Below are 12,883 nucleotides of genomic sequence, written 5' to 3'. Positions count from 1 at the left end.
TGAAAACTTTGCAGTTAGATTTCAAAGAAACATACGTAACTGCCAATATTATTTGAGAATAAATATTGTAGTCGTGTGCGAGGATCGGGAGGAGAGACGACCATAGAGTCAGGAAGGTCACTCTCGCTTGATTATAGACGGCGCCACCAGCCACTCCTCACCCTCCCCTAACACACTCTTTTTATACCAACACAATAAAGAAAAATGGCATTCTTCGGTGTAAATATACACCCGGGTGATGTTTACGTGTATGCGGCGGTTTGGTGTGAGTGGGAGAGAGAGAGAGAGGAATGTGAGAGGGCGAGGCAGCGACGCTCGTCAAGTGTTTCATAGACGCCACCGCCAGGTGTTGTTTATGTTGGGGCTGCTGCTGCTCACTCTCCTCTGCCACCCACACTATTTGAACCTTCCGCGCACTGCTACACCACCCTACACAAGGTGAGGCTCGCGGGAAGCATGCGTGACACTCGTAGCAGCCAGGTAGCGTATTGAAGCCTGACTCGTCGCTGGGAGCTTGACAGTCATGTTGGGGGACCTTGTGACAGAAGGGGCGTATTCTCTCCTGTCTGGCTGCTGGGAGCTTGACAGACTTCTTAGGTATTTTGTGACAGACGGGGGAATATTATATCTTGTTTCACTGCTGGCAGCTTGACAGTCATTCCCGTTTTCATAAGACATGTAATTGTTATTTTTAAACTTTAATAAAATGTCATTATCCTGTATCATGTCACTGGTACCAGTTATCAAGTCATATTACTTGGACACCCAACAATCCTTTACTCATTTTATAAATATTATAAGACCTGGTTCCTGGTAAGGAAATTTTATTTTCCTAGGTTAATAATCATAAGATACCTGCCTGTGTAAATATAAAATTAAATAATGGGCCAAGACTAGGTAAATAAATAGTGGGAATTCAAATTTCATTTGTGTTTTAGAAGATGAGAGAGAGAGTGCAGGAGGATGAATAATCAAGTCAGAAAATTAAAATTATAATGAAAAGTTAAGGTTGGCAATTACAGGCTGTTTATGAAAGTTATTTATATTTTAAGTGAACTTAAAAATATAAATGTTTCATTGTTGGGAACATCTATGGTATGAATTGAAAGAAGAAATGTTGTTCTATACAGTAATAGCATTATCTAATTTGGAAATGCAATGCATACAAAGATATTAACTGATTTTATAATTTCTAAAGAAGTTTCAACAGTATGAACATGTATGTATATTTGTAATATACTGAAGGTCATCTTAACAACAGTAATTTAGCAGAATATTCTTAAATTTCTTGTAATATTCATGTACTGTACTGTATAGTACAGTGCATCCTCACTCTAACGAACCCCACTATCGAATTCTCGGATGATCCAAACAAATTGAATTCGGTACTAAATGTTCAGTGGAATGTACAGATGTTCAATTAAGTGAGGATTGTTTGTTCAAGCAGTTACCGAGACCGAGCGTCAGAGGTGACTGTCATCAACTATGATTCACTAAAGTGTAAACAGTTATACAGTACTTACCTAATTGTGCTTGTGGGGGTTGAGCTTTGGCTCTTTAGTCCCGAAAACACTAAAACAGTGTTTTAGTTTGCTTACCCATTGTTATGGGTTGAGCCTGAGTTATGTAGTTTGGAGTTGTATCCTTTCTTTTGATCAGTAACTGGGTATTCCAATGCTAGATCATATTCAAAACATTTATTACAAGGCAGGCTGTACTATATTGACAAATTTAAGTACCTTTAAGAAGGGGAATAGATCACATATGTCAAGCTACTCTATCTATCAATTATGTTATCATTTAGTGTGGGAAAACTGCCTGAGTCAATAATCACAAAAGTCATTCATATACTTCTTGAAAAAGTATATAATAATAAATTTGCTCTCATTCTTTTCCTACATAATTTAAGAAGTTGATAATGGAATGTATTGCAATACTGTACTGTATAAAGTACCATTACAGTCTACCATTTACAGTCTCCGTGGTGTAGTGGTAAGACACTCGCCTGGCATTCCGCGAGCGCTTTGTCATGGGTTCATATCCTGGCCGGGGAGGATTTACTGGGCGCAAATCCTTAACTGTAGCCTCTGTTTAACCCAACAGTAAAATGTGTACTTGGTTGTAACAACGATTCTTCGTGGCGGGGATCGTATTCCAGGGACCTGCCCGAAATGCTACGCGTACTAGTGGCTGTACAAGAATGTAACAACTCTTGTGTATCTCTTAAAAAAAAAAAAAAAAAAATTACTTTAACAAGCCTTTGAAATTGTGTCTCATGAATGACCCATTGGAAAGGTAGAGGCTCAGGATATTGGGGGTGCTATCCCATGTTGAAAAAGGGCATGGCTATTTCAGAGGAAATAAAAAGTTAAAACAAATGTATTAAAATCCAAATGATTAACCAGGCATCACTCTTAATTAAACCGTTCACTCCTGTTCCTCCGATACTAATTAGGGACCTGGTTGTAAACTGATTGGCAGGTCATGTTCCAGGGAAAATTAGCAGGGTAAGGCTTAACATTAGCTATGGGAAGGGAAACCGTAAGTCTGTTAACAGGATTCAGAAGTCATCTACTCCTGTATTCACATGTATAAAAAAAATTAAAAACATTACAGTTCAACCTGGATTTAGTGACTCCTGCTGCAATGTGTACTTTACAGACTGGATTTTCTTAGGATACAGAGCCAGAGTTCACAGGCATATGAGAAAGTGGATAGGCCTGGTTCATTTACACCATTTTGGGGCTGTGGCCTTATCTTTCAAGAAAAGAGAAAGTCAAGGACTGGATCCTGAGAAATACTGGCAATGAGGGTGAAATCTGTTTCAAATCAGGATCTCGTAATAATTTGCAATCAAGTAATAATGTGCTTATCTCAAAAGCCAGACATTGATATATATGCATACTTAGCAAGAGGGTAAATATAAAAATGTGGATTCCCTCTCACATTTTCCTGAAGGAACATGATAAAGTTGACGCCCTTGCTAAGGTTGCAGTAAATACAGTATTGAACAGAATCTTGAGTTATCAAATAGGTCCCTTAAAAGTGTCATTAGACAAGAACTCCTGGATGATTTTGAAGAAAGTAGAACAGTGCAAAATGGAACTAGCAGGTCCATTGTTTATCGCAATGAAATGCATGAAGTAAAAGTGTGTATGGGGAAAGTAACAAAGTCAGCAGACTAACAAACATTGTCACAGCTTGAATAAGTTGAATAAGACTTGGATACAAGTATCTCTGGCAATTCGGCCTGTATAGGGATCTAGACGAAGTAAAGTGTAAAGTGTGAGAACAAAGACTGGGACACACACTCGAACACTATATCTTGGATTGTAGTAAAACTGAGCCATTTAGAGATAAATTTAAGCTCATGTTGTATGATATGGCAACCCATCTTATTACTAAGGATAAAATACTGGAAATCCCTGTACTGTATCCATATTTCGCTTCCAGTAGATAAATGACATGAGATTCAGAAACAAGTAGTGTATTGTGAAGACTAATAATAAATAGCAGCTCCCCTAGGACTCTGTAATATCTCCACTGCTTAAACAATTATGTATTAACGATAAGACCTACCATGCGTGTATAATGACTTACTGTTGTGACGAGTTGTGGTATCGCAGTTATACTGACCCAAATTGGTATGGCTCTCCATCACACAAATAAATAAAAATGCTGCTCTTGACCCTTGCAGTGTGGAAGTCGCAGGTATAAAAAGTGAAAATAAATAATTAAAACAATATACTGAAATATTAATGAACAAAAATGGCACCTGAGAACACGTGGCAATCATAGCCTTCAAAGGTGAACAAAATAATATGAAAATTAATAAAAAAATAAACTGTTCAAGAAATACAATGAAAAGAATACATGAGTAAATACTGGTGGTGCTGAAGACAACTACTATACCACCACAGCATCCAGCACACGACGTAGGCTGAGGGTAGACGACGTTGCACGAGGCTAAAGTGATCCAAGAGCACTAAGAGAGAGAGAGAGACTGGCTCTCTAGGGTTGTTGTCGTTAAAGATTCGCTACCTGGAACAAAGTTCCAAGTAGCACGGGCTATGGCTATGCATGCCTCCCTAACTAGCTAGGGAGGCAGTGCCCTTTATATAGTCTAGCGGTGATGACGTCAAGCCAGTGTCAACGCAAGGTGGTAACAAGTGCTGAGAGCAAGCTGCTAGTTTGTGGCTGGTGGCGCCTTTGTGTTGAGGCTGCACCACTGCTAATTGAAGGCGGCTAACTGCTTGTTTGTGAAGGCGAGTCGTTCGAGGCCGGCCCTGGGGGGTACGGAGAGGTAGAGAGGTGGCAGGACTGATGACTCATCTTGGCTGGTGTAGAGGTGGACTTCCAGTACAGAGGCATTGAGGGTGTATAGGAAAGGCAGTTCCACTGCTATGCAGGGGATTCACGTGACACTGTTAATATACAGCTTTTGAAATAGGACATTCTCTGTAACTAGCTGACATTGTAACTATAAGGTGTGAAGGATAGATGAAATTGTTTATGTTGTAATCTAAGTTGAGGTCTGATATAGACCTTTTGTGCCCTTCGTAATGCTTTTTGCGCTACTGCTCACAGGATGAGTATGGGGTGCACAATAAACTAGTCACCTCTGGCGGCAACAATTCAAAATTGTCCATCACATGATTAGTTTAACTCTAAAGTTTGTAAGTTTTGTTTTGAAATCAAAATTAAAGAACTGTTGGACCAAGTTATCGCAAGTCGAGCCTGGCCTGGTCGAGGCTTGGGCTCGGGGAGTAGAAGATCTCCTGAAACCCTCTCCAGGCACCTCGACAACCATTTCACCACACCAACCTTGCCAAACCACCAACCATACCACCCCCACCAGCCATTCCACCCCACCAACCATCTCACCCCCACCAACCATCTCACCCCCACCAACCATACAATGCATGCGCGTACATCAGGTGAAGTGAGACGAGATAAAATCCCAAGATTGCTGAAGAACACGTCAGAAGCTGTGAGCAAACTCATTTCCTTAACTGGCATTGCCTCTTTAAGATTCACATTAACATGCCCAGTGAATACTCTAAAATAAAAGGTGACAAAATACTGTACAGCTTGACCGTGGCCTGTGGTATATGATTACTCTGACGCATGGCATAAGATAGCAACCCGTGGGGCCGAGACGTCACTAGATAACCTTATGGCATCGTGTGACGGAGACGTGTCGAGACAACACGGTCAGTGTGACGCCAGTGCGTAGCGTAACGAGATAATTATATGCTTGGTTGAAGCGTGTTGTCTAACAAGATAACTTGGGGGTGTCATAAGAAGATTTGTGCGGAGGGTCAGATATCAAGGGATGGAAACCGTATCATGAGCTGGAAGAGTTGGCTCATCCTGTCCTCTCAGTACACTGTCAACCATTGCGTTAACGACGCTGGGTGAGTATAGGTGGGGTGGAGGAAGACCTCGTGGAGGTGGGTGTTGTGGAGATATAACGGTGAACACGGATGCTGTCTGTGCAGTGTGGCCCGGGAGGTCGGGCGTGGCGGACCCCATCATCACTATGCTCAGCTCGTTTTGGCCACACACCCGCATCTTGCCCCACTCTTCCCTTCCCTTGTTGTATACTGTACGTGATTCCTTGTAAACGTCAGTCATCGCTGCTGCTGCTGCCGTGTCACCACATATCTTAGGTTTCCTAAAATTTGGCTTAAATTGCTGGCACATGTGATGGCCTATAAAATAAGAGAAATGGACGAAGCGTGTCATTAATGTAGTTTATGAAAATAGTTGCCACTTTGTATGAGTTTTGCTCGTGTTAAATGGAATGTGATGTTAACTCTTAGAGTTTCATTATAGCTATGAAGTACGGTCATTTGGTGTGAGGTGTCTTGAGCAAGGATTTTCTCTACAATAATTGCTTATCTGAGCAAGCTAGTCACATCTCTTAACAAAAATATAAATTTATGCGAGAGCGCGAGGTTCCCCTGAAGGGAGGCTTCTCATAGAGCTGCTTAGACACACAGTTGAGATTTGAGTCTCATTATGTGCCATCGGTATTTATTAAATGTTTATATAAAATTATTGTGATATGATTCTAAAGGCGATTTCTTGTAATATTTTCTTTAGTGGAATTTGCCTTCATTGCGCAGCTTATTAACGATGAACAGTGGTATTGGCTGATTGCTTCCGTCCATTAACTTACCTTACACAGGTAAGTTACACAGGTCACAATCGACTTGAGAATGGTCCAGGACGGACCGAAACGTCGTCGTCCCTTCAATTTCTAGTGTGTGGTCTGGTCAACTTACCTTACACAGGTTACAAAAATCAGTACTCGTAGGTAGGCCATTTGTCTTTATTTCAACAAGTGTTGTAGTTGCACACTACGAAATTGAATTGAAATAAGTTTATTGATGTAAAATACACACAGAGGGATGAGGTAGCTCAAGCTATTCTCACCCCGTTCAGTACATCGTGTTAATACATACATAGACACACATCACAAACAATAAACATATTACCAAACATTCTGAGAGATAAACATATACATTTCCTTGCACACTACGAGACGTACTGGGAAGCATTGAGTGGGCTGCGTGCAACAGTGACAGTTCGTGGCATGCAATACGAATTAGGCTTCTAAATAGTAATTCTGAATTCTGTCACCGAGTATGAACTTGTGTCATTTGTCATGAACCAATGTATGATAAACACCGGCCGTTCTCACAGTGGCCTTGTATACTGATTATATGGATTTAAATACACATTTCCGCATGAGCCTAATAAATTCTTCGTAAGCTATGCAACACAGCGCTATCCGGCAGTTGATAACTTCCCTTGGTAATGATTATTTTCGACAATTTCTAATTGTACATTCAGTTCAGCACATTATGATGTGGATTTTGTATAATTTGAACCAAAGCTATCTTGACAACAACTTAAATATGGCGATTATTTCACAAACCAATATTAAATTAAACGCCATATCATTAAAATGTCAGTATCCTAATACCTATATAAAAATTCAGGAAGATGTAGTGAAAAAACCAACCCATCCCCCTGTTTAGATAACACTTTTTGTAACTGTGCACCATAGTGTAAACATTGACGTACTAAGAAATTAGAAGAATTTTGTGCTATTCACTTTATAGTCCGAAAAATTGAAGCTAAAAACCAAACTTAAATAATCCTAGGCCTAGTTATAGCGCACACATTTAGTATATTAGGCCTCATGACGTGTATTAGTCCCAGGAAGGTTAGGTTAGGGTTAGTTTGTCTTTGCAACGTAAGTCAAAAATCGTTTTCCAGTTTGTCGAAATTCAATAGTACCGATTTCTACTTTTTTAATTGCGTTGTACGTCGGTATATATGTAATATGGTCTTCATCCTTTCTATAAATACTATCAAAACAGGAGGATGGGATGGGAAAAAGACATATACAGCTTGTCTGGCAAGCCTAGTCTTGCCAATTAGACTAGGTCGGACGACTGTCTAAATTGTCAATGAAAACTGCCCAAATTTCACCATAAATGTTGCCAGGGATTGGTTTAGAGCTCATGTAGTGAGTTATTACCTAAGTGTGTAATAACGAACACACACAATTTTTGTTTTAAATATTATGTAATACAATTGTGGTTATCATTAGAACAGCTGGGAAATTTACCAGAACATCCTTTGGGAAAGATGTGGAGGGATAAATGGATGCATTCACCTCGAAGCGTTCAGAAAATTGCCTTCTCTCTCTTACATACATACATACATACATACATACATACATACATACATACATACATACATACATACATACATACATACATACATACATACATACATACATCTGTGATTCACCAGAACGCAGGTTTCAGTTACTCCAATGCCTCAAAAGGATTTTCATTGACCTATCACGCCATTGTAATTTTTCTGTACACACACACATACAAACTTTTAATATAGCTTCTTTGTCTTCAGGTAGGTGTGAAGATAGTGGGTGCATACTAGAGGTGGTCGAGGTGGCGGTTGCTGACTAAAGGTAAGTTCGGCAACAATAAAGTCGCTTAACGCTTGAGGTGGTGGTCACGTTACGCGGGTTTATAGGGAAAGCTGTGTTGAAGGTCGACTACTGTACATGTCGTTTGTTGGGACCGCTAATATGTTCCCTGCCTCGCCCTTCCCCGCGTCGGGTACTGCAAGAGTCGTGGCTTTAAACACTTTATTTGAATGGTGTTTGATGCTATTATTCAGCTATTTGAATCAGTGAGTATTTTTAGCGGTGACTACTCAGCTAGTTGTGCTCGCGGGGGTGGCAACCCGTCCTCGACTCTAATCCATTACATCCAGCGGTCGACCCCACAGACGGATTCTTAAATTTTAACATGCTGTTCATTCAAAACAGGAATTTTCTATAATATAAATTAATGTTATAATATAATACCATATTGTGCATATACAGGCATAGATTAGGTTAAGTGTTTAGGTTCTGTTGGCGATTATTTGTATTTGTAGTACGTGGGTGAAGCATTTACAGCGTTGGGGTTCGAACAAAATTCGTAGGGATGAGAGGAGTGGTTGTGGTGATGGAGAAGGTTCCCGGGTGGGGGCTCCACCACCACTCAACACACCATGAGGAGGATAGAGGTGTTGGGGCAGCCACGTGAACTGGTGAGGACTCACCCCTGGCCTTCAGGTCTAGTGGCGCACCATGAGGCTACGGGTCATCCTGCGCTAGGCTGCGGGACGGGGCGCTCATTAAACACTTCACATCACACTATTATGTCTAAGATCTTGTGGCGTTATTACGCTCCCCCGGTACGGGTACTTCTTTTATTTGTTAGTTTTCCATTTAATATTTATAATGAATTGAAGAAAAAAATATTAATTTTGAGCGTAAAATGCAGGGATGATTTTGAAATTAAACAATGCGGCAGCATAGGATAATATATGCTCTGATCTGCTTTTGTTTCCATACAAAATTTTGAGAGCCTTGCCCTTTAGTGGCTTGACAAATATCGCTCAAGTTTATGGTCACAAAATACAGGTTTCTTTCCGTATTGGGCAGTGGAACTCACATTTCTTTATATACATTATTGTTGAAAATGGAAGAGTCGATGCTATAGTGTTATCATGGATTCCCCCTCACCTTAACCACATGCACACCAACACTACCCAACGTGGATTGATGAAGATTAAGCCATCCAAGAGGTGGCACGGGCATGAATAGCCCGTAAGGGGTATTTTGTGTTTTTTGGGGTGAATGTGGCTCCCCCCCCCCCCCACTGTGACAACCGGCTCTTTCCTCCCTCCACATTTCCTCTTCTCCAAACTGGGTTGTGAAAAATGTCCTCAGATGAGCAGCAGGATGCTGCGAGCGCCGGAACAGTAGTGTTGTTGATGCTCATTTGTTTACGGAGGAGGTTATCACCATGGCAACCACGTGGCCTCGGAGCCAGGCATCCGGAAGTGTGACGCCTCCAAGACCCGTCACAAGCAAATTCCTGGTGTCGAGTTTACCGACACACTGTAGACTAACTGCTCACAGGAGGAGGAGTTATGTCCGGTGGGGTTTTCTGCCCCCCTGAGTTACGAGAAGGTTGCTCTTGTTGACCGTAAGTGTGTGGAGAGCAGTTTGGTAGTGTCATACCGTGAGTGAGGAATGTCAGCCGACGTCATTCTCATTAGGACGCGCGCGCTGGATGGTGATCGATTGTTAGCGACAGCTGTATTTTATTTTGCACCCCCCTGGTCTCATCTTGTGAGTGGTGGTTTATGCTACACTCCATGCTCGTTCTGTGAGCGGTAGTTAATTAATCACACAATTCTCATCCTGTGGGTGGTAGTTAAGTGTGCCCCCCATACTCATCCTGTGCGTGGTAGTTAATTGTGTACCCCATACTCATCCTGTGAGAGGTAGTTTGTGCACCCTGTACTCATGCTGTGAGATGTAGCGCAAAAAAGAGTTAGCATAAAAGGCTAAAATAAATCTGAACGGACATTTAACGTTAGCATTTTACTTTTATTTGTACACACTGTAATTATAATGATAGCTAGTAACTAACTTCTTGAGCGACCACTTCTGCGAACTTAAGGTTAACACTTGAAATAATTGTGAGTGACGCGGGAAGGCAGTAGAGGAGTTGGTGCAACTGTGGGCCGGGGAGTGTGTGTGTGTGTGTGTGTGTGGGGCGGCCTCCCCCCACACCAATTCCCGCTGATGCTTCGTTAGAGGCGGCGTACTGGTCGTAAAGGTGTCGTTAGAAGGGGTTTTAAGAGCCCCAGGGTGCGTGCGTTCCGAGGGGGGAGTTGGGCCTGGTCTAGCGTAGCTCCTCTTCCCTGCCTACTGGATCAATGTGGACTGCGAACAGCTTCGGGGAGGCTGTTCTCTCGGCACCCTGGGGTGTTTACCAAAGGGCGCCTCTTGTACCTGAATTTACCTGTGGGGACTACCATTTCTAGTGGCCTCAGCGGAGACTGGAAGAAGGCGGCTTGTCAAAGGTCTCCTTTCATTATTTCTGAGGATTTTTCCAGTTGGATTTTTAAATGGAGTATTTACGGCTTCAGGTGGTGGGATGAACTGGCTTATTACCTGATGGCGAAGAAAACCTTTGTTGTCTGTCCTACATTGTGGCTTGTTGAGCTTAAAATGTTGCCCCCCCCCCTCTCTGTGAGTTTTATCGCACGTTTTATACACGTGGTGTGGATTAATATCTTAAATTTATTCCGTATTTTAAAAGTTTCGATGAGATCAGCCCTGTCATGTCTGGTTTGTCACGTTGTTAGTCGTGTGACCCTCAACCCTTCCTCGTGTGACAATTGACTTGGCTCTAGAGGATTTTTGTCGCTGTGTTAAACTTTCTCCAAAATTATGTGTGTCCTTTTGAAGGTGAGGTCTCCATGCTTGGCTACAGTGGTCCAGACGGACCCACCAGAGACACATTCAGGTGATTTCGGGGCTTTTTTTTTTTTAGTGACCCCGCGGCCCGGTCCTCGACCAGGCCTCCACCCCCAGGAAGCAGCCCGTGACAGCTGACTAACACCCAGGTACCTATTTTACTGCTAGGTAACAGGGGCATAGGGTGAAAGAAACTCTGCCCATTGTTTCTCGCCGGCGCCTGGGATCGAACCCAGGACCGCAGGATCACAAGTCCAGCGTGCTGTCCGCTCGGCCGACCGGCTCCCTACACCTACACCCGAATAACCACTTTCTGTTCCTTGAGGTTAAAGGTCTGTCTGATTATTAAATTTTTTTTACCTCGGTTGCAAGCTGAACAACTTTCAATATTGAGTGGATCATAAGTCCTCTTTTGTCCATCTGTTGCCAGGTAGTTTTGTTGATATTTTAGTTATGATGATACGCCTCATCATATAGATAATATATAGATAATGATGTGTGTTGTTATGTCCTATGCCCATGGTCTTCTGACCTTGTGTGGAGTTTATGTACGGTTTGCAAGGCTTCCATATAGCTTTGGCTTCCCACTTTGCGTAGCAATGCTGATGCAACAAAGCTATAGGCCTACCCACCATCTAAGCCTTCACGATCAACATTGCATAGATCATGAAGTCCATTATTGTTGTTGATAAGTTACAGATGTAAAGGGTTGTGTGGGGTAGTTCACTGTATACGGAGTAGATTATTGTATGTGGGGTAGATCAGTGCATGGGGTAGATTAGTATGTGGAGGTAGACGAGACGAGTGTGTGTGACGGTAGATAAGCGTGTGTGTGTGTGTGTTCATATGTTGATATGTGTATAGATCAATCAGTGGTGTGTATAGTGATGAGTGGGTATGTTGACAGGTCTTTAAGGTTGATAATGATACAACATTACACAAAGTGTTGTGTTGTATGGTAGGTGTTCAATGACTGGAGTCGGTTGGCAAGGTCGCCATTATGCATGATGATTGCCATGCTGCGTTAAGCATGCAAGAGACACTAGAGCGCACCTGGTGTGTGTGTGTGTGTACTCACCTAGTTGTACTCACCTAGTTGTGTCTGCAGGATCGAGCGTTGACTCTTGGATCCCGCCTTTCGAGCATCGGTTGTTTACAGCAATGACTCCTGTCCCATTTCCCTATCATACCTGGTTTTAAAATTATGAATAGCATTTGCTTCCACAACCTGTTCCTGAAGTGCATTCCATTTTCCCACTACTCTCACGCTAAAAGAAAACTTCCTAACATCTCTGTGACTCATCTGAGTTTCAAGCTTCCATCCATGTCCTCTCGTTCTGTTACTATTTCGTGTGAACATTTCGTCTATGTCCACTCTGTCAATCCCTCTGAGTATCTTATACGTTCCTATCATGTCCCCCCTCTCCCTTCTTCTTTCTAGTGTCGTAAGGCACAGTTCCCTCAGGCGCTCCTCATACCCCATCCCTCGTAGCTCTGGGACGAGTCTCGTTGCAAACCTCTGAACCTTTTCCAGTTTCATTATATGCTTCTTCAGATGGGGACTCCATGATGAGGCGGCATACTCTAAGACTGGCCTTACGTAGGCAGTGTAAAGCGCCCTAAATGCCTCCTTACTTAGGTTTCTGAATGATGTTCTAACTTTTGCCAGTGTAGAGTACGCTGCTGTCGTTATCCTATTTATATGTGCCTTTTATCATTTATGTGTGTGTGTGTGTGTGTGTGTGTGTGTGTGTGTGTGTGTGTGTGTGTGTGTGTGTGTGTGTGTGTGTGTGTGTGTTCCCTCTGGAACATTTTCGCTCTTCAGCGATCAATGGAGCGTTGTTGTGGAGCTTAAGGCACTTTGTACTCCGTTGGTGTAGCAGCCTGCCCTCTAGGGAGGATTGACTGGGTGCCAGGCCTGATTTTTTTCGCCCCTGTTCACCAAGCAGTGCCAGGAGTATGGCTGACTCCTGGTGACCTGTGCGTGGTGGTCCAATGATATTCACGTAGTGTAGT

The 12,883-nt window shown here is 42.5% G+C and overlaps 1 protein-coding gene across 4 annotated transcripts in view; it reads left to right on the top strand.

Annotated features, from left to right (window-relative positions):
* Window positions 1-279: 279 nt before the first annotated feature.
* Rala (Ras-like protein A) overlaps window positions 280-12,883 on the top strand; it is a 65,615-nt gene continuing 53,011 nt past the window's right edge. The window contains exons 1-2 of one of the 4 annotated variants that reach the window (XM_069338269.1): window positions 350-438; window positions 7,951-8,011. Coding sequence is in view for 3 of the 4 variants with exons in the window: in XM_045746001.2 (XP_045601957.1) it covers window positions 356-438 (83 nt within the window). In the remaining variant the exon portion in view is untranslated. Of the gene's footprint in view, window positions 439-5,334; window positions 5,418-7,950; window positions 8,012-12,883 lie in introns of those variants that run through there. The other 3 variants (XM_045746001.2, XM_045746002.2, XM_069338265.1) reach the window with 3 other exon arrangements.

The sequence above is a fragment of the Procambarus clarkii genome, chromosome 39 (assembly GCF_040958095.1).
Source record: "Procambarus clarkii isolate CNS0578487 chromosome 39, FALCON_Pclarkii_2.0, whole genome shotgun sequence".
Classification (NCBI taxonomy): domain Eukaryota; kingdom Metazoa; phylum Arthropoda; class Malacostraca; order Decapoda; family Cambaridae; genus Procambarus; species Procambarus clarkii.
The sequence above is the reverse complement of the archived record's forward strand: the minus strand, read 5'-3'. Positions and strand labels throughout refer to the sequence as shown.